The sequence below is a fragment of the Mauremys mutica genome, chromosome 2 (assembly GCF_020497125.1).
Source record: "Mauremys mutica isolate MM-2020 ecotype Southern chromosome 2, ASM2049712v1, whole genome shotgun sequence".
Classification (NCBI taxonomy): domain Eukaryota; kingdom Metazoa; phylum Chordata; order Testudines; family Geoemydidae; genus Mauremys; species Mauremys mutica.
Window position 1 is genome coordinate 295999321 of NC_059073.1, and position 27467 is coordinate 296026787.

Genomic DNA, 27467 nt, shown 5'->3' on the forward strand with positions numbered 1-27467 from the left:
CACAGCGCCCCACTGAGAGCTCACAGCCCCAAGCCCCATGGCCCCGCTCACAGCGCCCCACAGAGAGCCCCCAGCCCCAGCGCCCCACGGCCGCCTCACAGCGCCCCACTGAGAGCTCAAAGCCCTAGCACCCCCTAGCTCCAGCACCCCCCAGCCCTGCTCACAGCGCCAGTGCCTCACGGCCGGCTCACAGCGCCCCTGTGCCCAACAGGGCACTGTTGAGGTGAGTTCCTGTCTGCATCCTGAAAAACTTGCCCATACCGGTATTGCCCTGGCCTCTTCTTTTGTCATTCAGTGTTGAACGCATTCTAAACCAATATGCATTTCCTCACCTTTTGGGGGCGAAGCCAGACTTTAAGGCACCTGCTCCCCTACATGGTGTTAACTTCGCTTGTGCCAATCAGAAACTAACACAAACAGGTTTTGGGCCCCGTCCCCTATGACACTTCTATGATGTCACAGTGGGTACTTTATGGCCTGCCTGCCATGTGCAGGCAGGGAGAGGAGAAAGAAAAACGAATCCTGTGTATAGCCGTGTGTCCTGTGTATACCCGTGTATGCCCGTAACCGAGCCTGATCACCTCGAAGCCTCTCTCTCAGCTCACGTGTTTCAAATAGAGCTTCTACGTTTGCCGGTCGTTATGCGTTGGTTTGTATTTGTAAGTATCAGTTATTACTAAATGCTGCATCTTTGTTTATAAATATTGTTAGTAGATATTTTAGTCATTGTGTGTTTTAAGTTTCATTAACTCTATTAGCTAATCATCTGCTGCTCCCTTACCCCTTGTAATTATCCCCAATAAAACTTTTAAATTGATTAAGTTTAGTGTGTGTGTGTGTGTGTCTGCAGTTTGCATCGTGACCCACACTCTCCTTGCATCCCTTACCAATATAGTCTGTTGCCACGTGCAGCCTGGTAAATAACAGGCCTGCATTTTCTTTCGCCCCTGCGAGTCCGTGGCAATCTACAGGCACTTGCTGTGATGTTTCAATGGATGCTGTGAGCTGAGCAGGGCTTGCGGCCGGGCGGGCACCCTGGCGGAGGAGCAGGACACTGAGATGCCTGGGTCACCTCCTGCCTGGGGCCGTGAAGGAGCTCAGCTCAAAGGGGACTCGGGGAACCCCCAGGACTGGACATCTGACCCCCACAGCAGGAAGCTCCAGCCAGCGAGCAGGGAGCTCAGCAGGGCTCTGCCGAGGACAATGCCCGGTGTCAGGTGTCTGAGCTGGGCCACAGGCTGTCCCCAGAGAGCGGCAGACCCAGGCACTCAGGGCAGGCTGTAACTGTGAAATACCCACACCTCTGGGGGACAGGCCCGCCGACCTAACCCCCATGTTGGGGGACCATACACCACTTTGGGCCAGGACAGGCCCTTTGTTAAGCCCTATCCCGCTTGTCCCGACTTTTCCCCCCCCCCAAAATGCCCACTTTTGTCAAATCAGCGGGGCGTGGGGGAACGTGCAGCCTAAACCCCAAAAAATCTGCTTTACTTGGTATAAAGCTCATCAATTGTTCACCCTCTGGACCAGCTCCTGTTCAGCTCAGGTGGGAGCCAGGGGATTCTTCAGGAGGGCTCCTGTCCCCCTTTGTTCTGTTCTACCCCTTTGGATCTCTTTTGCAGAAGGCGGGAATCCTTTGTCCGTCTCTGGGTTCCCACCCCTCCTTCTCAATGGAAAGACACCAGGTTAAAGATGGAAAGAATCCTGTGGCACCTTATAGACTAACAGACGTTTTGCAGCATGAGCTTTCGTGGGTGAATACCCACTTCTTCGGATGCAAGGGAAGTGGGTGTCTTGCATCCGACGAAGTGGGCATTCACCCACGAAAGCTCATGCTGCAAAACGTCTGTTAGTCTATAAGGTGCCACAGGATTCTTTGCTGCTTCTACAGAACCAGACTAACACGGCTACCCCTCTGATACTTGACAGGTTAAAGATGGATTCCAGTTCAGGTGACGTGATCCGGTCACTGCAAGACTCCATTGCGCGCTTGCCAGCACACCGGATACAGGAAGACTTACAGAGCCACTTGCAGACAATTGTCCTGGGTGATGGGAGCCATCAAGATTCCAAAGCACCGTTAATGGCCCACACTTTGCATAATTACAATAGGCCTGAGCGTTATAGTTCAGATGGCTAGTTCCAGACCCAAGAGTGGTACATTTATACAAATAGGATGACCACACTCAGTAGATTATAAGCTTTGTAATACCACCTTACAAGAGACCTTTTGCGTGAAGCATATTGCAGTTACATTACAGTCACTCATTGACAAGCAGTGATGCCAGCCCCCCCCGCCCCCCGGGGGAGGCAGCGTTCCTGCATGGGGGGCGGGGGCAGCAGGATCCCAGCGATGAGCAAGAGCCTTGGGGCGGGGGGGGGGGGGCGCACTCAGGCGAGCGGCTGGGAGGGTCCCTACCCCATGCAGACAGCGCTACGGTGGGAGAGCTTCCCCAGGCAGGTGGATTAAGGACGCTTTCCCGTCAGCAGAGAGCATCTTCGGTAAAGCGCTGCAGCGGTGCAGCTGGGCCCAGAGGAAACCAAGAGGGATGCTGCAGCTCCTGGCCGCGCGCAGGGAGAGCTGGCCTGGGCAGTCCGGACTAGGCCGGAGCCGCTGCCTGTCTGGGCGTCCCTGCGGTGGGTCCGGTTGACTGGGGGACGGGCTGCCTGGTGTCGCTGCAGGTCCTGGCTGAGCGCATCGGGCCCGCGGAGTACACAAGGCTCCCCCCGGAGCCCAGCTCCATGGGATTTGCAGGTTGAAGCAGGAGGGCTGGAGCCCAGAGGCTCCGTCTCAGAGGCGGGGAGGCCATGGGGGGAGGGGGATCCCTGGGGTTCCCCTCAGGGACTGTTTGAAACCGGAGGTGCTGCCCTGACCCCATAGACGTCTGAGAGCCCCCAGGGCCCCGTGCAGCTCCTCCCTGACACGCAGCATTAGGGGAGCTCCCAGGCCCAGCACTGCAGAGCCCAGGCTGCCAGGCCAGCCCCTCCGTCAGCAGCCCGCAGGGGGCTGGGCAGAGCCCATGGTGCCCGGCAGCAAGGCCGATGGCACCTGCTCCCTCGCGGCAGGGACATGGGCCGAGCACAGAGCTCACCACTCGAGGGGAGCAGGCAGGGACGGGGCACAGAGCCCAGTCCAGCGCAGGGCAGAGCGACGAGCCAGCGTGTAGGACAGAGGCACTGCCCAGGCAGCAGGAAGTGGGCGTGATTCCCTTGCCCTGCCAGGGACCCCAGCCAGGAGGCCAAGGGGAACCCGACCCCGGGTGGGGGAGATCGAGAGGGCAGGGCGCTGCAGGCAGGAATGGGCAGTACTGGAGCCCCGGACAGAACCCCGCCGAGGCTGGCCCCACTCTGCAGGCCCAGGCCGTCCCACAGGCCCACCCCATTCCCTACGGGGCCGGGGGGGGCGCTGGCAGCCGGGATCAGGGCAGAGCGCAGCTCCCCTCCCCCTCCCCCTCCCCCTGCTGTCCCAGTGCCTCATTCCTCAGCCGGTCTGGACGGGCTCAGTGACGCTGGCCAGAGCCGCAGCGGCCCGGAGACACAAGCGTACACAGCTGTCAGCGGGCCGCCCTGCTGCCAAAGGGGGGGAGGGGGAGCCCAGCTGGCCAGCAGGGAGCAGCGCACGAGGGCCCAGCCTCCTCCGGCTCCGCTCGACCAGCGGCCCTGGAGGGAAAGGCCCCGTTCCCCCCACCGGACAATCCTCCCCATGCATGGGGGCCTGCTGCCTGCCAAACCTGCAGGCCACAAATCGCCACCTCAAAGTGGCTTCAGAGGCGCAGGCCTGCAAGAGGCAGGGACAGAGGTCAGGGCCCCACGCGAGACCCCATCGCCCAGCGCAGCGCCAGGACAGAGGGATCCGGGGGGCGGGAGCCCCCCACACTGACTCCTGGGCACCCCCTCTGCACAGTGGAGAGGGCAGCTCCTCGCCCCAGGCCAGGAAGCTGCAGTGCTGCTCCCGCATGGATAAAAACCAATCATCTTTTTTTTTTTAAAAATGGGAGTATTTTACTGAAAGCAGATTTCTGATTTTGTCGCTCAAATTAGAACTTTTTCTTTTTAAAAATCTGCTTAAAATGAAACTGGAGTTTAATACAAAATATGTTAAGGACTAAACTTCTCCATCTTTTCCAAGAGTGAAGTAAACCAGCCTGCTGAATCCATGAGCCCCCAGCAAACCCTACAGAAAAGCACCATCAGGGGAACCACCCACCTGCTGAGCTCGAGCTTTACCAGTCTGGCACAACGAGTCACAGGCTGCATCAACAGCGCTACGGGGTGCAGGCGACTGACACAGTAACCACAGGCCTTTGACTCCAGGAGCCACCACCAAGAGTCTCAGCCAGAGCATCCCCAGTGCCCCCCGAGGGGTCTCACTCTCCCATTGACGACTGCATGTGGGGCTGCTCCCGGCCGCGCACTCCCCTTGCTAGCCCAGGACAGACAGCGCCCGCCCCTCCCCCCCGGTGCTCTCCGGGGCTCCCCCACAGTGGTGGGGCCAACCAAGCTCCATCCCCAAGCCCTGTTACGAGTAGGCCTGGAGACGCAGGGCCCTGGAGCCTGCTTGGCGCTCAAGGTAGGGGACAATCTAAGGGCATCTTGCCAAGCTGGGGCCCGAGGGAGCCAGGGACCGGGAGCCAGGCCCTGGTGGCTCAGGCTCTGGCCCCACCCGTCTGAGGCTGGGGAGCTCTCGGCCCCAGGAGGAGCCCACCTGCCCTGCCCTGCCCTGCCCTGCGGAGGTGTGGCACGGCCAGCGTGCAGGAAGGGGGCAGGAGGGCGAGGGACCCGCAGGCTGCAGCTTGGCTCCTTGGCCAGCGGGACGATGCCAGCCTCCCGGCCAGTTACCTGGGGATGGGAAAGCCCGGCCTGAGAGACCCTGCCACGAGCGCGCCGGAGCCTGGCAGCAAGCGGGCCTCCCGCTGCGCCGCAGGGCAAACCGGGCCAGCTGGAGCCACGGGCCACCACCCAGCAGCCCCCTCACCAGGGCAGAGCCTGTCTGCCATGGGAGTGAGCGGCCCAGAGCATGCTGGGTAAGTGACCCTCACTCCAGCACCGCCCCCCACCAGGGGCAAACCCCTAGGGGGACCAGACGCCCCGATTTTATAGGGACAGGCCCGATTTCGGGGGCTTTTTCTTATATCGGCTCCTATTAGCCCCACCCCCGTCCCGATTTTTCACATTTGCTGTCTGGTCGCCCTACAAACCCCGGAGCTTCCCCTTGCTGCGCAGCCCCCCCCTCCCGGCTTTACAGCCCCTCCCCCAGCCCCACAGCCCCCCGCTCCCGGCTTTACAGCCCCTCCCCCAGCCCCACAGCCCCCCGCTCCCGGCTTTACAGCCCCTCCCCCAGCCCCACAGCCCCCCCCTCCCGGCTTCACAGACCCCTCCCCCAGCCCCACAGCCCCCCCCTCCCCGCTTTACAGACCCCTCCCCCAGCCCCACAGCCCCCCCCCCCGGCTTCACAGACCCCTCCCCCAGCCCCACAGCCCCCCCCTCCCGGCTTTACAGACCCCTCCCCCAGCCCCAGAGTGCCAGCCCCCTCCCGGCTTTACAGCCCCTCCCCCAGCCCCACAGCGCCAGCCCCCTCCCGGCTTTACAGCCCCTCCCCCAGCCCCACAGCCCCCCCCTCCCGGCTTCACAGACCCCTCCCCCAGCCCCACAGCCCCCCCCTCCCGGCTTTACAGACCCCTCCCCCAGCCCCACAGCCCCCCCCTCCCGGCTTTACAGCCCCTCCCCCAGCCCCACAGCCCCCCCCTCCCGGCTTTACAGCCCCTCCCCCAGCCCCACAGCCCCCCCCTCCCGGCTTTACAGACGCCTCCCCCAGCCCCACAGCCCCCCCCTCCCGGCTTTACAGACCCCTCCCCCAGCCCCACAGCCCCCCCATCCCGGCTTTACAGACCCCTCCCCCAGCCCCACAGCCCCCCCCTCCCGGCTTTACAGCCCCTCCCCCCAGCCCCACAGCCCCCCCCTCCCGGCTTTACAGACCCCTCCCCCAGCCCCACAGCCCCCCCCTCCCGGCTTTACAGACCCCTCCCCCAGCCCCCCAGCCCCCCCAGCCCGGCTTTACAGCCCCTCCCCCAGCCCCAGAGTCCCAGCCCCCCCATCCCGGCTTTACAGACCCCTCCCCCAGCCCCACAGCCCCCCCCTCCCGGCTTTACAGACCCCTCCCCCAGCCCCACAGCCCCCCCCTCCCGGCTTTACAGGCCCCTCCCCCAGCCCCACAGCCCCCCCCTCCCGGCTTTACAGCCCCTCCCCCAGCCCGGAGTCCCACCCCCTGCCCGGCTTTACAGACCCCTCCCCCAGCCCCACAGCCCCCCCCTCCCGGCTTTACAGCCCCTCCCCAGCCCGGAGTCCCACCCCCTGCCCGGCTTTACAGACCCCTCCCCCAGCCCCACAGCCCCCCCCTCCCGGCTTTACAGACCCCTCCCCCAGCCCCACAGCCCCCCCCTCCCGGCTTTACAGACCCTCCCCAGCCCCACAGCCCCCTCCCGGCTTTACAGACCCTCCCCAGCCCCACAGCCCCCCCCCTACCAGCTTTACAGACCCCTCCCCCAGCCCCACAGCCCCCCCATCCCGGCTTTACAGACCCCTCCCCCAGCCCCACAGCCCCTCCCTCCCGGCTTTACAGCCCCTCCCCCAGCCCGGAGTCCCACCCCCTGCCCGGCTTTACAGACCCCTCCCCCAGCCCCACAGCCCCCCCCTCCCGGCTTTACAGCCCCTCCCCCAGACCGGAGTCCCAGCCCGCTCCCGGCTTTACAGACCCCTCCCCCAGCCCCACAGCCCCCCCCTTCCAGCTTTACAGCCCCTCCCCCAGCCCCAGAGTCCCAGCCCCCCCATCCCGGCTTTACAGCCCCTCCCCCAGCCCCAGAGTCCCACCCCCCTCCCAGCTTTACAGCCCCTCCCCCAGCCCCAGAGCCCCACCCCCCTCCCAGCTTTACAGCCCCTCCCCCCAGCCCAGAGTCCAAGCCCCCGCCCGGCTTTACAGCCCCTCCCCCTGGCCCAGCATTACAGACAGCCACCCCCTCCCCCCGCCTCTCCCCCAGCCCAGAGTCCCAGCCCCCTCCTGGCTTTACAGCCCCTCCCCCAGCCCCAGAGTGCCAGCCCCCTCCCCCAGCCCAGAGTCCCAGCACCCTCCCAGCTTTACAGCCCCTCCCCCAGCCCGGAGTCCCAGCCCCCGCCCGGCTTTACAGCCCCCTCCTCGTGCCCCCACCCCCACCTTCCAGCCCCTTGCCCCCTCAGGCCCGGGAGAGCAGCTCCCGTGGCACCGGGCTCACAGCGGGGCCCCTTGGCTTACGGGGGGAGGGGAGCCCGGGAGTGGCCTGTCAGGCCTGCCCCCGACACTCCCCCCAGCCCCCGTTGTCCTTAGGTCCCCGCTGCGGGTGCGGAGCCAAGAGGAACCAGGTCTGTTTACGCTGCTGGCCGGAACTGAGAGCCGGAGGCAGCTGCCTGGGCGAGAGCAGAGACACCTGGTGTGGGAGGGGCAGCTCCCCCGCAGGGCCGTGCTCCAGGCCCTGCAGCCACCCCCCAGCGCTCACATGGGGCCTGCAGGAGGATGGCTCCGAGCACCAAGCAAAGGGCCAGACCCCTAGGCCACAGCACCCACTTAGCCCCACACCGCCTGCTGAGCCTGGCCAGCAATACCCCGCAGCCCCCCCCAGCGAGACCTGGGCCATGGCTCAGGGCCCAGCCGGTGGCAGCCCTCCTCCCCAGAGCTAGCTGCACATCGCACTCCAAGCAGCTGTCAGCTGCTCCCACGCGGCACCCGCCCATCAGCAGGCAGCGGGTGAGGACGGGTGGCAGCAGGGGTAGCCACGGGCTGGGGCAAACAGCAAAGCAGCCGGCCTGCCACCACTCCGTTGCGTGGGAGCACTCAGCCTCCCTGGGCAGCCCGCAGGGACGTGGGGCACCGGCATCACTGGGTGCCTGTGGGCACTAGCTCATGGCAGGCTGGCCAGTGCCACAGGCTACAGCAAGGCTCAGCACCAGCAGCTGGGGCAGCCCCGGGTACCAGCCGGGGAGGGACTTGCCCAGGGTTCCCCAGCAACGCCCCACAGGAAGGGAGGGGGTGACTGGCTCCCCTTTCCCTGCCCCACCCCACTGCCAGACCAGGGCTCACTGGGCAGGAGGCAGAGACCCTGGCGGGTGCCTGGCTCAGCCGCTCTTTCCCAGCCAGCGAGAGCAGCGCCCTAAGGCGGGGCGCCAGACACACTGCGTGCTACGTAGGGCCACGTGGGGACCATGGTTCTCGCCCTCTGAGTGCTGGAAGGTGCTGGGGAGCGCAGGCACTCAGCCCCCGAGCCGGCCCCCAGCTGGCTGTGCACATGTCGGGCCAAGGGTGCCACCCACCCTGCAGCAAGCCTCAGCACCGCTGATCGATGGCCTGGCCTCGGCAGGCCGTTAACTCAAGGGTCTGTCTGCCCGTGACGGACGGCGGCTTTCACACGCACACAAATAATCATAAATCGCCACCAGGCAGCGCCAGGAGCACACAGGGACAGGCATGGGGACCCCACAGCCCGGCTGGGACGAAGTGGGACTGTTCTTAATGGTTCCTCTGAATACTGTGTGGGTGCCTCAGTTTCCCCTGTGCAGTTCTTAAGTCTCCAGGGTGCATAAATGGCTGACACTTTGTATCCTAGCAACAAATGGCCGGGGCCTTCCCCCCTGCAAGGGGATGCTAAAGGTGGGGGAGAACAAAGAGATCAGGTGACCTCCTGGCCCTGGAAAGGGGCTGAGCAGAGGAGGAGCGGGGGCTGGAGGGGTTTTCAGTTTGGAGCTGGCTGGGGAGGAGGAGTGAAGGGCAGATGTGGGGGTCTGGCTCACTGCCCCCCAGAATGGACCCGGCTGAGGGTCCCGTTCTCTGTACCTACAAGCTCTGTGTTAGACCCTGTTCCTGTCATCTAATAAACCTCTGTGTCACTGGCTGGCTGAGAGTCACGTCTGACTGCGCAGTGGGGGGGGCAGGACCCTGTGGCCCCCCCAGGACCCCGCCTGGTCGGACTCGCTGGGGGAAGCGCACGGAGGGGCAGAGGATGCTGAATGCTCCAAGGAGAGACCCATGAGGTGAAGCCGGGGGAGCTTCTTGTCCTGCAGACAGGCTGCTCCGAGGGAGAGGAGGCTCCCCAGAGTCCTGCCTGGCTTGGTGGGGAGCAGCTCCAGAGCAGCGCCCGGGGACCCCGTGACACCCCCCCATTGGCCCCTGAGCTCTCTCTACCCCTGCTTGGAAAGTGCTCATGGGAGGGAACTGGCTGGCTCTGGAAGGCGGGACAGACGTGGGGCCTTTCCCCCCTAGGCGGCACCACCTCCAATCGGGCCCCAGGGCGGGGGACCGGCTGTTCGGGACCTGGGGCCATTCCCCTGCAGACCAATGGCCAGCCCAGTGTTGTGGGTTTGCCACAGAACATGGGACCCCACAGCCCAATGCCACCCCAGGACGCTGGGCCCCGTGGGCAGGACACAATGGCTGATACCTGCCATTCCATGGCTCTCCTGCCCCCCGGCCACCACCTATCATGGGAGCGAAGCACAGGCCCTGCCACCCCACAGAGACAGCGCACGCCAGGGGGCAGGAAGGGACCAGCTCCGAACACCTCCCCCCCCAGCCCTGGGACCGGACCGTCACCTCAGTGCTGAGGCAGAAGGGTGCCACCTCCTCCCTTTCCCCCTCACATCTACAAGTGGGGCTGCATCCCCACACCCCCGCCCCCCACAGCCACCCAAGGCGCCACGTCCCCATGCCCGGCCCCCCATGCCAGGCAACGTGTCCCCCCGCCCAGCCAGGCCCCCCACCCCCAGCATGGTGCAGCGTCCCCCCACACTCACAAGGAGAGCCACGTCCCAGCACACAGCACGCAGCTTCCCACCCCCGCACGGCACTGTGTACCCCCAGTCCACACCCCCATGAGGGGTGCTGCGTGCCCGCACCCAGCCCCCCGCTCCAGCATGGTGCTGTGTCCCCCTGCCCGGCCCAGCGCCCCATCCCAGCGCCGCGTGCCCATGCCCGGCCCCCCACCATAGCACCACGCGCCCAGGCCCGGCCCGGTCCCCCACCCCCCGGCACAACACTGCGTGCCCACGCCCAGCCCCCCACCATAGCGCCACGTGCCCACGCCCAGCCCAGCCCCCCATGCCCTGGCACAGCACCGTGTGCCCATGCCCGGCCCCACACCATAGCACCGCAGGCCCGCGCCCGGCCCCCCGCCCCCCGGCATTGCGCCACGTGCCCGCGCCCGGCCCCCCCGCCCCCCGGCACGGCGCCACGTGCCCGCGCCCGGCCCCCCGCCCCCCGGCACGCCGCCACGTGCCCACGCCCAGCCCAGCCCCCCACACCCTGGCACAGCACCGTGTGCCCATGCCCGGCCCACACCATAGCACCGCAGGCCCGCGCCCGGCCCCCCGCCCCGGTGCCACGTGCCCGCGCCCGGCCCCCGCCCCCGGCACGGCGCCACGTGCCCGGGCCCGGCCCCCCCCGCCCCCCCGGCACGGCGCCACGTGCCCGGGCCCGGCCCCCCCCGCCCCCCCGGCACGGCGCCACGTGCCCGGGCCCGGCCCCCCCCGCCCCCCCGGCACGGCGCCACGTGCCCGGGCCCGGCCCCCCCCCCCCCCCCGGCACGGCGCCACGTGCCCGGGCCCGGCCCCCCCGCCCCCCGGCACGGCGCCACGTGCCCGCGCCCGGCCCCCCCGCCCCCCGGCACGGCGCCACGTGCCCGCGCCCGGCCCCCCCGCCCCCCGGCACGGCGCCACGTGCCCGGCCCCCCCCCCCGGCACGGCGCCACGTGCCCGGCCCCCCCCGCCCCCCGGCACGGCGCCACGTGCCCGCGCCCGGCCCCCCCGCCCCCCGGCACGGCGCCACGTGCCCGCGCCGGCCCCCCCGCCCCCAGGCACGGCGCCACGTGCCCGCGCCCGGCCCCCCCGCCCCCCCGGCACGGCGCCACGTGCCCGCGCCCGGCCCAGCCCCCGCACCCTGGCACAGCACCGTGTGCCCATGCCCGGCCCCACACCATAGCACCGCAGGCACGGCGCCACGTGCCCGCACCCCGCCCCCCTGCCCCCCGGCACGGCGCCACGTGCCCGCGCCCGGCCCCCCCGCCACGGCACCACGTGCCCGCGCCCGGCCCCCCCCGCCCCCCGGCACGGCGCCACGTGCCCGCGCCCGGCCCCCCGCCCCCCGGCACGGCGCCACGTGCCCGCGCCCGGCCCCCCCGGCACGGCATGGCGGCACAGCCCAGGGGGTCCCTACCGTCCTTGCGGTAGAAGCAGATCTCCACCTTGCGCTCCTCGGAGCCCAGGAGGGCCTGGGCGATCTGGGTGGCGGCGCTGCGCTGGGTGCGGGGCCCGTACAGGAAGTCGCAGGTGCAGGGTTTCTGCATGATCTCGGCTCGCGTGTAGCCGCACAGCTCGCAGAAGCCATCGTTGCAGTAGATCACGGCGCAATTCTCCACCCGGGCGTTGGCGATGATGAACTTCCGGCCTGTGGGGGAGAGGCAATGAGAGGGCGGGCGGTTGGCAGCAGGGCTCCCCTTGGGGCTGTCCCCCCAGCCTGCCCACTTGCACCCCCGCCCAGAGAGGAGCCAGGCTCCCAGCCCAGGGCCAGCTCCTGCCTCCACTCAATCCGGTTTCACCAGGCCTGCTGGGGTCTCCTCTCGGGGGCCAGGGCCGATGCACTGCAGAGAAGCCCAGCATCCTGGCAAGGCTGGGGGGGCCAGGGACTCCATCCGCCCACGCCCCGCCGCCGCCCACAGGGGACCACAGGTGCCGCGGATCCCGCTGCCACCCCCCACGCACAGCGCCAGGAGCCGGCCCCACTGACCGGATGCCCACAGTGTCCGCCAGACACCCAGCGCTGCAGATGCTGCCTCTGCATTGCCCGGCTCCCTTGGGAGCAGCTGGTTCTGCCAGTGCCGGGCCCCAGCGCCCGCCTCCCTGCGCTGGCCTTCACACTGCTCCAGACGAGCAGAGACACTTCAGCCCCCGCCTGGCTGCAGTCCGAGCTCTGCTGGAGCCCCTCCCTGCCGACCCGCAGCCCCCCACCCCCCGACACCGGCGCCCCTCAACCCTGCTTTCCTAGTCCTGAGCCTTCCCTCGCGCTCTCCCGGCCACGGCCGTGTCTCTCGCTGCTTGTTTACTCGCTGCATCCGCAGCAGCCTTTGCATTCGCAGACCTGCCAGGGCAGCCGGTGCCAGCAGCAGCACGCTGGGGATAAACAACCCTGAGGCCTGGGGCCTGCAAGCTGCCTCGCCTCCCCTCCCTGCAGGCCCCAGGCCAGGCCTCCCAGGAGCAGCTTCCTGGCTTCCCCTGCTCCTGAGCCCTGCGCTCTCTGGCAAGCGGAGCCGCCTCAGGCGGTGCCCGACCTGCGCAGGTGGGGGAAGCGGTTCTCTGCTGGTGCCCGCGCAGCCCTGCAAGAGGCCTTCGCCCTGGGCTGGCCACGCAGCCACTGCCACAGCTCCCACGTGGGCCTCCGCCCACAGCAGGGACATCCCAACCCAGCCCAATCAGAGTCCCGCCAGCGTGTGGGCTGAGGCTGCAGGCCCATGTGAGCGTGACCAGGGGAACATGGGCAAGGGAGACGCACCCCACGCTACTGCGTGTAACAACAGATATCGCTTGTCACACACAAGGGCCGCCCCACCGCTAAGCTGAGAACTGACTGGGTTCTTCCAGCCCCAGCAGCCGCCGTGCACCGTGCTGGGGCGGAGCAGGAGTCACTCCCAGGTACACCGGCAGCCCAGCAGGTACACCCACACACACACACACTCGCAGCAGGCACACCTGGGAGCATACACATGCACACACACGGTCGCGGCTGGCACACCCTGGAGTGTACACACACACACAGTGGCAGCAGGCACCCACGGGAGCATACACACACACACACACACACAGAGTGGCAGCAGGCACCCACGGGAGCATACACACACACACACAGTCGTGGCTGGCACACCCTGGAGTGTACACACACACACACACACAGTGGCAGCAGGCACCCACGGGAGCATACACACGCACACGCAGACACACACAGTCGCGGCTGGCACACACTAAAGCCCCCGGCCTGTGGCACAGCTCTGTACCAGCCCTACCAAACACAAGCCCTTCATCAAAGGCCGGGTTGCTGGCCCTGGCCGGAGACTGATTCTTCTGCAGCCCAGCCCAGCCGAGCCTCCTCTCCAGACAGCCCTCCTCAGAGTCACCTTCAGAGCATGGGAGGGAGGGTCAGCCCCACCCTACAGTTGGGGAAACTGAGGCACAGTACATCAGGGCAGAGACAGGCATCCAGCTCAGGTGCTGCCAGGCCCAGCCCCACAACGATCAGCTGTCCACAAGGCCATCTCCCAGCCTGGCACACAATCCGCAGGGCCGGCAGAGGAGAGGTCTGCACTGGGCACAGACAGGAACTGCCCCCCATTCTAGCACCCAGCTGCTCCAGTGCCCCACGGCACGGGCCTCTCCCCAGCCTCAGCCGCCTGGGCACAGTAACTCAGCTGGGAAGCACTGAGCCCATTTCCCCTGCTGCTCACTGGGCCTCACACCTCGCTCCCAAGCACACAAACCCGGGCGTCCCTTTCACACACCCCCACGCAGGGACACCCTCTGCCCCCCACTCCCCGCACGGGGACACCCTCTGCCCCCCACTCCCCGCACGCACACATACACACCCTACACATGCACACGCAGGGACACCCTCTCCCTCCCACATGCACACACACCCCGCACACACACAGAGCATACGCACACCTGAGCACATGCACACGCAGGGGCACCCTCCCCCCTACATACACACCCAAGGGCTGGGGCACACCCAGGGGCTGGGGGACACACCCAGACACACACAAGGCACCCCCCCCACACACACACCCAGGGGCTGGGGCACACAAGGACACACACGGGCTGGAGGACACAGGGAAACCCCCCACACACACACATACGCAGGGGACACAGGGGCACACAGAGCACCCCACACACACAGGGACACACACACACACACACACATGCAGGCGCTGGGGACACAGGGACACACACGCAGGGACACACACAGGGAACCCCCCACACACATACAGGGTCTGGGGGACACAGAGCACACCCCCCCACACACACACACAGGGACCCGCACAGGGGCTGGGGGACACGGGGACACACAGACACACAGAGCACCCCCCCACCACACAGGGGCTGCCCCCCCCCCCACCCACAGGGACCCGCACAGGGGCTGGGGCACACAGGGGCACACAGAGCACACACACGCACAGGGGCTGGGGGACACACACACCCCCACACACACACACAGGGGCCCGCACAGGGGCTGGGACACACACACACACACACCCCACACACACAGGGGCTGGGGGACACACACACCCCCACACACACACACACACAGGGACCCGCACAGGGGCTGGGGGACACGGGGGCACACAGAGCACCCCCCCACACACACACACACACACACAGGAGCTGGGCCCCCCCACACACACACACACAGGGATACACACAGGGGCTGGGGCACACAGGGGCACACAGAGCACACACACGCACAGGGGCTGGGGGACACGCACACACACACCCCCACACACCCCCAGGGACCCGCACAGGGGCTGGGGGACACACACACACACCCCACACACACACAGGGGCTGGGGGACACACACCCCCCCACACACAGGGACCCGCACAGGGGCTGGGGGACACGGGGGCACACAGAGCACACACACGCACAGGGGCTGGGGGACACACACACACACACACACCCCCACACAGGGGCTGGGGGACACGCACCCCCCCACACACACCCCCAGGGACCCGCACAGGGGCGGGGGACGCTCCCGGCCCCGCACTCACTCTGCCCCTCGAACTTGCGGATGATGGTGTCCAGGAAGGTGTTCTGGGGGGCGACGTGCCCGCGCCGGACGGGCATCCTGCTTATCCCATGGGGGGCGGCCCCACTGCCCCGGCGCCCCCCGGCAGCGCCCTGCCTGGGCCCGTCTGTCCCGCTGCGCTCGGCTCCGGGGCTCCGGCGGGCGGTTCCCAGCCCGGGGCTGCGGCTCGGTGCGCGGCGCCTGCTCCGGCCGCCCGGCGGCTCGGGGGCGGGGCCGGCGGCGGGAGGCTGCGGGCTGCGCCGCCGGGCCCTGAGGGGGGAACCCCGCGGAGCCGAGCCCCCGCCCCGGGTCCGGTCCGGTCCGGTCCGGTCCGGCTGGGCGCGGGGCCCCCCGGGACCGTGCACCTGCCGCCGGCTGCAGCGCCCGGGCCCGGCCCGGCTCCCGGCGGGCTGCGGCACCAGCCTCCTTCTTCAGGCGCCGCGGCGGCGCGAGGGGCCGGCAGACGGGTCGGGTTCGCCGCCCGCGGTCCCCAGCCCGGCGCTGCGCTGCGCGGGGAGCCGGCCCGGGGGGGGGGGGGCGCTGCGCGCTGACAGCCAATGGCGGGGCCGACCGCGGGGTCCTGGGCGCGCACGGACCGCTGGGCCCCGCCCCCCACGGACCCCTCGGCCTCGCCCCCCTTCCCACTCCCGCGGCACCTGGGCCTGGGCCCGTCCCCCCACCCGACCCCAGGCCCTGCCCCCCAGCCAGTTCCCCCACCCCCCCAACCGGACCCCCCTCGGGCCCCAGGCCCCCCAGCCAGTTCCCCCACCCCCCCACCAGACCCCCCTCGGGCCCCAGGCCCTGCCCCCCAGCCAGTTCCCCCATCCCCCCACCCTGCTCTGGTCCTGCCCCCCACCAGACCCCCCTCAGGCCCCAGGACCTGCCCCCCAGCCAGTTCCCCTATCCCCCCACCCTGCTCTGGTCCTGCCCCCCACCAGACCCCCATGGGCCCCCATCCCCCCCACTGCTCTGGTCCTGCCCCCCACCAGACCCCCTCGGCTGCAGCTTGGGAGGAGGCCACCACTGGGGCGGGGTGCGGACCGGACAGACAGGAGGACACAGAAAGAGCCGAAGCTCCCCACAGCCCCAGTTCCTGGCTACCAGAGGGGAGGGCCAGGGAAGGGGGGACACACTGACTAGGTGCCCAGCGAGGTGCCCACACCTGTCCCTAGACGCCAATCACTGAGCAACCAGGCCTGGGCGACCCACTGAAACAGCCCGATGCAAACTCCCTGCCCGGCTCCATCCCGCCACCCTGGGCGCGTAGCGCACGTCCTCGCACACTCGCTGTCCGCAGCCAGGAGCGCTGCTCCTGCTGGGACAGAGGAACAGGACTTGCTACCCTGACCAGCTACCCCTGGAGCAGGACACGCCAGCCCGCAGCCACCACACGCTGCCATGACACGCTCACACCACGCTACCCCCAGAGCACACGCCAGCCCGCAGCCACCACACGCTCGCACCACGCTACCCCCCGGAGCACACGCCAGCCCGCAGCCACCACACGCTCGCACCACGCTACCCCCCGGAGCACACGCCAGCCCGCAGCCACCACACGCTCGCACCACGCTACCCCCCGGAGCACACGCCAGCCCGCAGCCACCACACGCTCACATCACGCTACCCCCCGGAGCAGCACACGCCAGCCCGCTGCCACAACGCGCTCAGACAAGGTCTGCACTAGAAGGGATCACTGGCAGAGTCATACCAGCAACCCTTCCTAGTGGAGATGCAGCCTGCGAGGACAGGAGTGCTCTGCTGTACAGCTCCTACCTGTTCCCTGAACAGACGACGCTGCAGCCCGACACTGGCACTGCATCTGCACTGGGGCTTGGCTGGTGTCGAAATGCTGTGAAAACCTCTCCCAGGCGACACTGCTATGCCAGCCAACGTGTCCCATGTCAGCTTGGCCGCAGGGCCACCCCTGAGTGGACAGCACCCCAGATCCACAGACCCCCCTCGGGGGGCTCCTATTCGATGCAAAGGCTGGTTTGCCTGTTAGCTCAGTCCCCTGCAGCCCGCCCCACGTCTGGTTATTCAGCCCCTGTGCACATAGGCGGCGAGTTATATGGGCCCGTGGTGCCCATGCTCCACCAATATTCAGGAACGTGAGCCTGGCTCCCCCAGTGTTTGGGCTGATATTTTACATACAGACGAGTCTCATCTTACGCTGGGGTTACGTTCCGCAGTCAGCACGTAAAGCAAAAATTGCATATAGTCAAAATTACATACAGTGTAATGGGCGGAATCGCCCGCACTACAGGTACAGCATTAAAATGGTTATTTTTCTCTTTTTTTATTTTTGGTTTTGCCGACCGCGTAAAGCTGAAACCGCACATGTTAAATGCACGTAAGGGCAACAGACCTGTACATTCTGATGAAAACAGTATCTCTGTTCACAATCGTCCACTGAGCATCAACTGGAAGGGCCCGCTTAACCTTATTTCATAGGCACAGGACCAAGGGGTGCGGGGGGGCTGGAGCACCTCCACATTTTGCATGGGGTCCCAGCTGCTGCCCGGGGCTCCGCTGCCGGCCCCGTGCCCAGGGTGGGGGGAGTGGACAGGGGTAGGATATATATCAGCTTACAAGGCAGGTGTGGGGGGCAGGACTTGGACCCATTCTGGGCACCCCCAAAAATTATACAACTTGGCCCCCATGCCTGTGTAGTGTCAGCCTCTGCGGCCGGCCCTGGCCTGTGCAGTGTGTGTGCAGGGCCTGGGTGCATGTTATGTGCACCTGCAGGGCCTAGCACAATGGCTGCGGCCCCAGGCGCGGGCCGACGCTGCGGCTAAGCTTGTGTGCCTCACTGGACATGCTGGGACACAGGCTTTCCCCACAGGCCCAGGCCATGTGGCTGCTCCCAGACAGCTAGCAGGAGCGAGGGCAGCCAGAGACTAACTGGGGAGAGAGCCCCTCCTCCCCCTCAGGAACCCCGGCGACTGGGGCCAGCCCTGCCCCCACTTCTGTGCTCGGAGCCTTCTCCGTTTCTGCTGGGTGCCCCAGGCACTGCACAGTGAGCATGTCCCGGGGGAACAGACTTGGCACCCAGACCCTGCGTGCCCCGAAGCGGAACCACCTCTCCCCAGGCAGAAACGCTGCGAGGGTTTGGGGGGCAGAGGCGGGGCTCGGGGGGGCTCCCTGCAGCCCCCAGCACAGACCCTCCCCGCCTGGCTGCTGAGAGGCCTGTGCTGCTCTTGCTCCTGCATGCACCTGCCTCTGTGCTCTCACCTGCAGGCTCCTGGTCCCAACCCCCATCAGTCCCCAGGCAAGTCCCTGCAGCCAGTGCCCAGGCAGGGGCTCGTGAGGGGCAGGAGGACCTGGGCACTGACCCGGCTCCCCAGAACCTTGGCACAGGGTCCCTGTGCAGGGCTGGACACCCAGAGCATCTCTCACTGCGTCACCAGCCCCAAGCCTGACCCCACAACCCACCTCAAGGCATTGCCTACCAGGCAGCCGAACCCTCCCCAATGGTGCGTGCAGGCTATGCAGGGCCAACCTCCAGCCTCCCCACCCTGCCACTGCCCACCGCTGCCTTGTAAGCTGATCTCCAGTCTGCTGCCCCCACCGACCACGGTGTGTCCTTCCTTTCCCACCTGGGGTACCAGAGACAAAACGGGACGGGGGTGGGGGGTAATAGGCGCCTATATAAGGAAATGTCCCAAAACCCTGGGCTGTCCCTTTAAAAACGGGACATCTGGTCACCCTATTCCCACCCTTCACACTCCCTGTCCCTGCCCCCATATTCTCTACCCCCTGCAGATTCTCCTTTCCCCACACAGCTCCCCTGCGTGCCCCCCCCCCCGTTCCCCCGCCCTCACACTGCAGGGGCCACCATCTTCCCAGGGTCAGCCTGACTTGGCTTTCCTTGGGACGGCCATCTTTGATGAGGGCGCAGCCTAGCAGTGGCCATGTTAGCGGTGTGCCCTGGGCCCTGCTGAGAGCAGCCCGGGAGGGCGGACATTTCAGGGAAGGGCAACACATCGCAGGATTGCTCCATGCCTCCCGAGACCACCTGGCCAGCCGGCGATGAGAGGGAGAGGTTCCCTGGAGCCGCCCTGGCACCCCACTGGGGGAGCAGAAGGCACTCCATCCCACATACCCGCCAGTAAGGCTGCCCCAGGGTGACGCTGCTCCATGGTCCTCTCCCAAGCCTGCTCAGCCCACACCCCAGATCCTCACCCCCTGCCCTAGGCCATCAGGAGCGCCCCCTCAGCACCACCCATGAACAGGCTGGGTTTCCAGGACAGCAATGTCATGCTGCTATCCCCAGGGACCCACCCTGCTCCCCACTGCCACAGAATCCCACCCTGCTCTCCGCACCCACCCCACCCTGCTCCCCACCACCACGGAATCCCACCCTGCCCCCTGCACCCACCCTGTTTCCCACCGCCACGGAAAACCACCCTGCTCCCCACCACCGTGGAATCCCACCCCCTTCCCCGCACCCACCCCACCCTGCTCCCCACCACCACGGAATCCCACCCTCCCCCTGCACCCACCCTGTTTCCCACCACCACGGAATCCCACCCTGCCCCCTGCACCCACCCTGTTTCCCACCGCCACAGAATCCCACCCTGCTCCCCGCACCCACCCTGCTCCCCACTGCCACAGAATTCCACCCTGCTCCCCGCACCCACCCTGCTCCCCACTGCCACGGAATCCCACCCTGCTCCCCGCACCCACCCTGCTCCCCACTGCCACGGAATCCCACCCCACTCCCCATCGCCACGGAATCCCACCCCACTCCCCACTGCCACAGAATCCCACCCCACTCCGCACACCCACCGTCCCCACACACTGCCGCCATAGAAACCCACTCCACTCACTGCACCCACTCAATTCCCCACATCATGGAATCCCACCCTGCTCACTGCACGCACTCTAGTCCTCATTCACTGCATCCACCCAGGTCCCTGCTCACTGCTCCCAAGTTGGTCCTCACTCACTGCACCCCCCGGCTCAGGCACCTCCCCACCCCAGGCTGCTGCTGCTTCCCAACAACATGCAAAGGGTTAATATCAGGCTGCCAGGAGATGACTAGGCTCCTTGCATGTGATTTTCTATCCATCTCTGATCCTGGAGTGCCCTGCGCCCCTCGCTATGCCCTGCCCCCTGCGCTCTCCCTCAGCACTCCCTGATAACGCTGCTCAGTCCGTCCCCTCCCCAGACGCCGGCGCAGCCAGAGGAGAAGGTCAGTTTATGTTTCTGAACACTGCTCTTTATACACATCCAGACAGTTCTCTCGGTCGCTTCCCCCACCCCAGGCCCTGGCAGGCTCTCCCTGCCGCAAGGCCACAAACCCAAACACACTGGGCGTCTCGAGGCCACGCCAGGCGGGGAGATAGCGTGAGCAGAGACGCATTTGAAATGTAAACATAGCGCGGTCTGGGCCACACTGGCTTTACCAGGGCCTGCTCCTTACCTGCCCAGAAGGGGACCCAGAGGACTGTCGCAATAGACCAAGGTGCACACTCGGAAGGACCTGCTCTTGGCCAAGCAGGAGTTAATTCAGAGCAGTCCCCGGGCCTGCTAGGCAGGAGAGTAGATGACCCGTGCTCCCTTCTGGCCTTGAAATCTGTGAATCCCGCCATGGTCAGCTCTGCCCCTGCCAGGGAGGCTGGCCTGGGACCCAGGAGCTCTGCATTCAGGTCTGCCACAGTCAGACCCCCATGTGACCCACAGCAAGACACAACCTCCAGGGTTCACATCCCCATTTGTTAAACTGCAGCAACTCGCCCTCTGGTTAGGCCAGGAGCTCCGGAGCAGGGCCTACGTCTCACTAGCTCTGTGCCGAGCTGCTCACACCTGGGCCTTCTAGCAGCTCCTCTGCCCTGGCTCCATCCCTCCCAGCCGTCCCCTGGAGATCTCCCAGTTACCCCCAGCCCTGGCGGCTAGCTGCCCTCTCCCTCCCCTCCTCTGCCCCCGCCCCCGACAACCCCACTGCTTTGGCACAGCCCTTTGTCAGTAATCCGATCCCAGGGCGAATACTCGGCCGTCCAGCTCGCAGGCCAGGCCTGCTTGTCCCCCACTCTCCTCTCTGGGTCCCGAGGGGCCCCCAGTGGGCGAGCTCTCCTGCTATTCTGCCAGGCCCCACCACAGACCAGCTCCCTGATCACTCCTCATTTCCTGATTAGCAGGGGGCAGGGGGCGATGAACGCCTGCCTGCTGCCCTTGCTCAGGGCCAGCCTGTAGCTGTCTCCTCTGCTTAGGGGATGGGTGGAAGATCCCTCTCCAGCTTCCCAAGCCAGCCGGGCTGCCTCTGCCCATCTCCACACCCTGCCTGTGCAGCCAGATGGGAGGCAAGCAGGGCTGGGGAGAGTGAGAACCGCCAGCACTGCTCCATGGTTCCCCAGAGCCGGGTCCCAGGCAGCAGCCATAGCCCATCACCTTCTGGACCCAGAGCAGCTCCTGCTGTCCCGGGGGGCGAGCAGGATACCCAGTGGGGTCAGGCTGGCACTGAGGGTCCTCATCAGTCCAGAACCGCTGCCAATGTTGAGGGGGGGCCTCCCCCGTACACAGACACAGAGGCTGTAGGAGGAGTCAGCACTACAAACAGCCAGACCTCCACCAAATCTTGCCCCCTGCCCTGATGTCTCCCAGTCTCTGAGCTGACAGCACCTTCTCCTGTCCTGCAGCACCAAGACGCTCCCCGACTGCAGCCTGCCCTGCACCCCCATGCCCAGGCCTCTCCAGAGCTGCTCCCATTGACTTTCCATGGCCACAGCCACCCGGGCTCTCTCCCTGCCCCCGTCGGGTGGCACCTCCCTGCTGCTGCTCCGCAATCCCGGCCCATCACATGCTGCATTTCACCTCAAGGGTTCTCATTCCTGCTGCTGGGGAGGCTGCCCCATAGGCCAGGATGCTGCTGCTGAGACCAGCCCAAGGGTGGAGGATGTGAAGGGAAAAATGACCCCTGGCAGGGGCAGCTGGAGGGAGCCATGCCCCAGCCCACAGATCAGCAGGGTTCTTACCTTTTCCCATGGGGACCACTCTAGAAACACAGAGTTTGAGTGGGAAGGGCCCATCCTGAGCCTCCCCCAGGGCCGGGCAGAGCTTGTGTTCCCAGCACTCCCCTAGGGACAAGCCCCAGCCAGATCTCTGTGCCGGACAGGGACATGACGCTGGAACCCACCCTCTGGGGTGTCCGAGGCTTTGCCCTCACACAGGCAGGAGCCACCCAGGAGCTCACGAGTACAGCTGCAGGGCCAAGGGGCTCGTGGGCTCTGGAAGGGCTGTGAGGGGGATGGACGACACTTTCTGCCCACAGCCAGAGCAGCTGACTCTGGGAATCCACCCCACTGGGCCGATCGGGTGGGGAGGAGCAATGGTCTCAGGTTGCAGAGGGGGAGGTCTAGGTGGGATATTAGGAAACACTATTTCACTAGGAGGGTGGTGCAGCACTGGAATGGGTTCCCTAGGGAGGGGGTGGAATCTCCTTCCCTAGAGATTTTTAAGGCTTGACAAAGCCCTGGCTGGGATGATTTAGTTGGGGTTGGTCCTGCTTTGAGCAGGGGGTTGGACTAGATACCTCCTGAGGTCCCTTCCAACCCTGAGATTCTATGAGGGGGGAACCAGGCCAGATGGGCCCACCGGGCTGATCCAGGGCAGCAAGAGGGCATGGGGGTGGTACCGGTTTAGAGGGCCCCATTGCTCTGTTTGGTGCAGCACTGGTGGGATAATGCCAATGCCATGAGGACAGTCAGTGCCTGAGAAGCTCCAGGAGTGGAAGCAGCAGCAGCTGCTGGGTCGTGTCAGGCCCTGACAGTTTGTCCCAGGACTATCAGCACATTCCACTGGTATCTGTCCAAGGTGCTGAAAGCTATGTCCTGTGGCTTGAGGACCCACAGCTACTGGGGGGGGGAGGGGTAACAGGGGAATTCATCCCAGTTGCACAAGCATCCCATCAGCAAGGAGCTTCTAGGACAGGGCTGGATCCGCCAGGACAGAGAGGAACAACAGCTTTGGGGTTCATGCCCTGGCACCACAAACATCAGCTTCTGCCCCACTGGACCCCCTACTCGGGCCTGACCAGACAGCGTGTCCGCACAGCCATGCAATGCAGCCATCATGAGGAGGTGCAGCCCAAGGGGAGCATAGCTCCCAGCATGCAACGCTCCACCTGGAGCCCAATGCATGGCCACTTGGCTCAAGATGGAGCATTGCATGCTGGGAGCTGTAGTCTCCCACCTCTCCATTAAAGCCACACTGAGGTGCCCCAGTGTGACAAAGTGGGAATGATCTTAATGTTCCGTCTGAATACTGTGTGCCTCGGTTTCCCCATGTGATACTCAAGTGTCTAGGTGGGGGGATAAGGGTGTGTGATCGTTGCAGAGACCCCTAGAGGGCAGGTGTGATGCCGACTGGTTGCCAGGCCGACACTCCGTATCCTGGCAACTGATGGCCCAGGCCCATCCTCTGGAAGAATCAGCAGGGGGTGTTGGAGAACCAAGCGAGAGGTGGAGGCCAGGGGACCTGTGGCCCAGGAAAGACACAAAGGAAGGAGGAGAGCACCTGGGCGTGACTGAGGGTGGGCTGCTGGAAGCTGGTCAGTCTCCTGCTTGGGACTTGGGGTGCGGGGGAGCCCAGGGCTCTGGATCCCCCCAGGATGGACTTGGCTGTAACTGCCGGTTTCCTGTGCTAACAAGCTCTGCTCTACGCTGGGCTCCTGATGACTAAGAACCCGTCTGTGTCACAGGCTGGCTGGGAGTCCCTGCTGGCTGCAGAGTGGGGGGGCGGGGCCCGGCTGCACGGGGGAGGCAGGTGGCGATTCCTGGGGGATCACGCTGTGTTCTCACCTGCTCGTGGGGCTCGGCGCGGTGGTCGGGCCAGGCACTTGGGGCCGTGCAGGCTCTTCCGCTTGGAGGGCCTTGGGGCTCCCGGCAATCTCTGGGTCCAGGTGGTGGCTGGGGAGGAAGGCAGGCACAAGTCCCTAGTGAGTGACCCCCTCCTGCTCTCTGCCCCCACCCACCGGCCAGGGACGGTAGCTGGCCTTGCCTATATTCCTCGCCCCCAGCCAGGCGCTCGCAGCGGGCCTGGGCGAGGAGCCGGAGTCAGGAGAGGCACCGGAGGAAGGGCCTGGGCAGCGCAGGGGGCTTATTGGGAACCTGGGAGCTGGGCAGGTGCAAGCCCCCCCACTACTCAAGGCCCCTCCCCCAGCCTAGCAGGAGGGACCACTGGACCCAGGGACCAAATGAGTCCGTGGGACAACAAATGAGAAATACAGGGCCTGAGGTGAAGGTCAGAGGCTCAAAACGAGGGTCCCGGCTAGAGAACTCGCCCGGATCCGTGAGACGAGGGAGGAACGGAAACGGGCCCCACAGCCGCAGAGCCCCCCTCGTCCAGCACCTCCTCCTGGGAGCGTAGCTGGAGCGTTTGGCCAGGGCCAGGAGCAGGCTGAGGAGGAGCTTTCCGACTTCGGGCCCCAGTGGTGCCGCTGCCCTCCAGGCACCCAGGAAACAGCACAAAGGAGCCAGGCGGAGCTGCACTGCGGGAGGGAGCTAATGGGCCCTGAAGTTGGTGCAAATACAGGCCGGGGCCCAGCCAGCTGGGGGGAAATGGGGGGGAGCGGGGGGAGGGGCAGGGTAACCAATGCTAGAGCCAGCCCAGTTTCCCTCAGTAATGGCCCCATGGGGAGCCCCTGCCTCCTCCAGTATCAGCTAGCACAGAGCCCCCTCCCCCCTCAGCGCTTCCCCCCTCTGCCCCCCGGGGACCTCCCCCACAGCGCCAGCCCCCTCCGCCCCCACCCAGGGGCCTCCCCCCTCCGCCAGCCCCCACAGCGCCAGCCCCCTCCGCCCCCACCCCGGGGCCTCCCCCTCCGCCAGCCCCCACAGCGCCAGCCCCCTCCGCCCCCACCCTGGGGCCTCCCCCTCCGCCAGCCCCCACAGCGCCAGCCCCCTCCGCCCCCATCCTGGGGCCTCCCCCCTCCACCAGCCCCCACAGCGCCTCCCCCCTCCGCCCCCACCCCGGGGCCTCCCCCTCCGCCAGCGCCCCCACCCCGGGGCCTCCCCCCTCCGCCCCCCTCCGCCCCCACCCCAGGGCCTCCCGCTCGGCCCCGCCCCCTCAGCGCCACCCTCCCCCACCCCGGGGCCTCCCCCATCCGCCAGCCCCCACAGCGCCTCCCCCCTCCGCCCCCACCCCGGGGCCTCCCCGCTCGGCCCTGCCCCCACAGCGCCTCCCCCCTCCGCCCCCACCCCGGGGCCTCCCGCTCGGCCCCGCCCCCTCAGGGCCTCCTCCCCGCTCGGCCCCGCCCCGCTGCCCCCAGGCGCCGCCCCCTGCAAAGGGCGCCGAGTCCCTCCACGAGCCTTCTCAGCGAGACCCCGCCCCTGGACTACCATTGGCTGTTTTCCCGATACACCCCGCCTACTTGGGAACATCTGCCAATCAGCGCTGCAATCCAACATGATGCGCGACGCGGCCTCGGGCTGCGTTCTCCACCCCCGCCCCAGAGTGCGGGGGGGGGGGTCAACGGGGGAGGAGGAAGTTCCCGGCGGGGGGGTCCCAGGGGCCGGGCTGGGGGCTGGGGGGTCCCAGGGGCCAGGCTGGGGGGCTGACCTGGGGGGTCCCAGGGACTGGGCTGGGCGGGGGTCCCAGGGGCCGGGCGGGGGGGGTGACCTGGGGGGTCCCAGGGACTGGGCTGGGGGGGGTCCCCGGGGCCGGGCTGGGGGGCTGACCTGGGGGGTCCCAGGGACTGGGCTGGGCGGGGGTCCCAGGGGCCGGGCTGGGGGGCTGACCTGGGGGGTCCCAGGGACTGGGCTGGGGGGGGTCCCAGGGGCCGGGCTGGGGGGCTGACCTGGGGGGTCCCAGGGACTGGGCTGGGGGGGGTCCCAGGGGCCGGGCTGGGGGGCTGACCTGGGGGGGTCCCAGGACTGGGCTGGGGGGGGTCCCAGGGGCCGGGCTGGGGGGCTGACCTGGGGGGTCCCAGGGGCCGGGCTGGGGGGGGTCCCAGGGGCCAGGCTGGGGGGCTGACCTGGGGGGTCCCAGGGGCTGGGCTGACCTGGTGGGTCCCAGGGGCCGGGCTGGGGGGCTGACCTGGGGGGTCACTGGGGCTGGGCTGACCTGGGGGGTCCCAGGGACTGGGCTGGGGGGGGTCCCAGGGGCCGGGCTGGGGGGCTGACCTAATTTTCTAGTGTAGACGGGGCCTACGTCTGAGCCGCTGCCTCGCTGGGCTCAGCTCCAGGCTTCCCAGGCTCTGTCCAGGCGACTGACAAACCCGGCGGCTGGGCCCAGGGTGGGTGAGGGTCGCTGCAGGTCCTGGCTGGGCGCGTCGGTCCCTGCGGAGCAGACGAGGCTCCCCCAGAGCCCGGCTCCATGGGACTCGCTGGCACAGCTCACGGGGGGAAGCAGGAGGGCTGGGCCCGCGCTGGGTGAGGGTCACTGCAAGTCCTGGCTGGGCGCGTCGGTCCCTGCGGAGCAGACGAGGCTCCCCCAGAGCCCGGCTCCGTGGGACTCGCTGGCACAGCTCGCGGGGGGAGCAGGAGGGCTGGGCCCAGAGGCTCCGTCTCTGAGGTGGGGAGGCCGCGAGGCCGGCCCTCGAAGGGGAGGGTCCCTGGGGAGTTGGGCACACGGGGGGGTTCCTGCAAGGGTGATACCTCCCCTTAGAATACAGAGACCCTCCAGTGGCAGCCCCCCAGTAACACCCTGCAGCTGCCCCCCAGGAGCTGGAGCCTCTGGGGCTGGCTGTGGGAGCAGGGCTGCTGCTGGGCAGCATTGCACCCGGCCCCCCTCTGGTCCCAGCTGCTCCCCCGCACAGGGCCCAGCATGGGACCAGCTGCCAGGGCTTGACCTGTGCTTTCCAGCCCCCTTATCTGGTGTGTCTGGCAGGCCGGAGAGCGCCAGGCCCCAGCCCCTCATCCATCATCTCTCTCTCTCGAGTGGCAGCGCGATCGCTGCTGTTCCCTGCCAGGGCCTCCGCCAGGCAGGGCCTGCTGCCGCCAGAGCAGGCCAGGCCGGCCCCCTCGGGGAGGGGCTGGGTGCCCCCCACCCCCCCCACAGGACCCCACTTCCTACAGACGCACCCTGGGCAGTGGGGGGAGTGGGACCAGGCTGGCTGGGTCCAGGGGCTGCTGGGGAGGAGGGCGGCGCTTCCTGGCCTGGCTGCTCCACCGCTCCCGCCCCAGCTCTGCCCCCCATCCCAAGGGGCCTGGAGGTGGCGGGAGCCAGGATGCCGAGAGGCTGTTGCATGGGAACGGTTGCTAGGGCGTGGCCTGGGCACCTTTGGGGCAATGCCTGGCTCCCGCGGGGCCAGGAGACGCTCACTCGGAGAAAGCAGAACCCAGCTGGAGCTGCCCTGTAGGCTCTGGGGAGATGACCCCCCTGCACCCCTCTGGCCCAGACATGACAGATGGGGGCCCCTGGCAGGAGCCCAGGGGAGGGCACTGGGGGTATTGTTCCTGGGGGGGCGCCTCTCCCATGGGAGGGGCGGGTGGTTGAAGCAGGACAGAGCCCTGGGCCGCGGGGAGCAAATGAGGCCTCTGGGGGTGTCTCCCTCTCTGGCTCCCTGCGTCTGGGCAGGCCCGGCTCTGCAGCAAACCCCCCTGGTTCCATCCCAAGGACCCAGCTGGGCGGCCGCAGGGCCAGGCAGAGCTGCAGCAGCCCCAGGGGATACTGCACCCGCCGGCAGCG

At 67.3% G+C, this 27467-nt stretch overlaps 1 protein-coding gene and 1 long non-coding RNA gene across 2 annotated transcripts in view; one reads left to right on the forward strand and one right to left on the reverse strand.

Moving 5' to 3' along the window:
- The window catches only part of KCNH2 (potassium voltage-gated channel subfamily H member 2), a 176625-nt gene extending 161603 nt beyond the window's left edge, over window positions 1-15022 (reverse strand). Inside the window, exons 1-2 of the mRNA XM_045004310.1 lie at window positions 14827-15022; window positions 11231-11461 (exon numbers count right to left, since the gene is read on the reverse strand). Of these exons, the coding sequence (XP_044860245.1) occupies window positions 11231-11461; window positions 14827-14902 (307 nt within the window). The 5' untranslated portion in view covers window positions 14903-15022. The remainder of the gene's footprint in view (window positions 1-11230; window positions 11462-14826) is intronic.
- On the forward strand, window positions 608-5145 carry LOC123363389. The gene is made up of 3 exons (XR_006576737.1): window positions 608-659; window positions 1930-2157; window positions 4130-5145. It is a non-coding gene; the product is annotated as an uncharacterized LOC123363389 (long non-coding RNA).
- Window positions 15023-27467: the final 12445 nt, after the last annotated feature.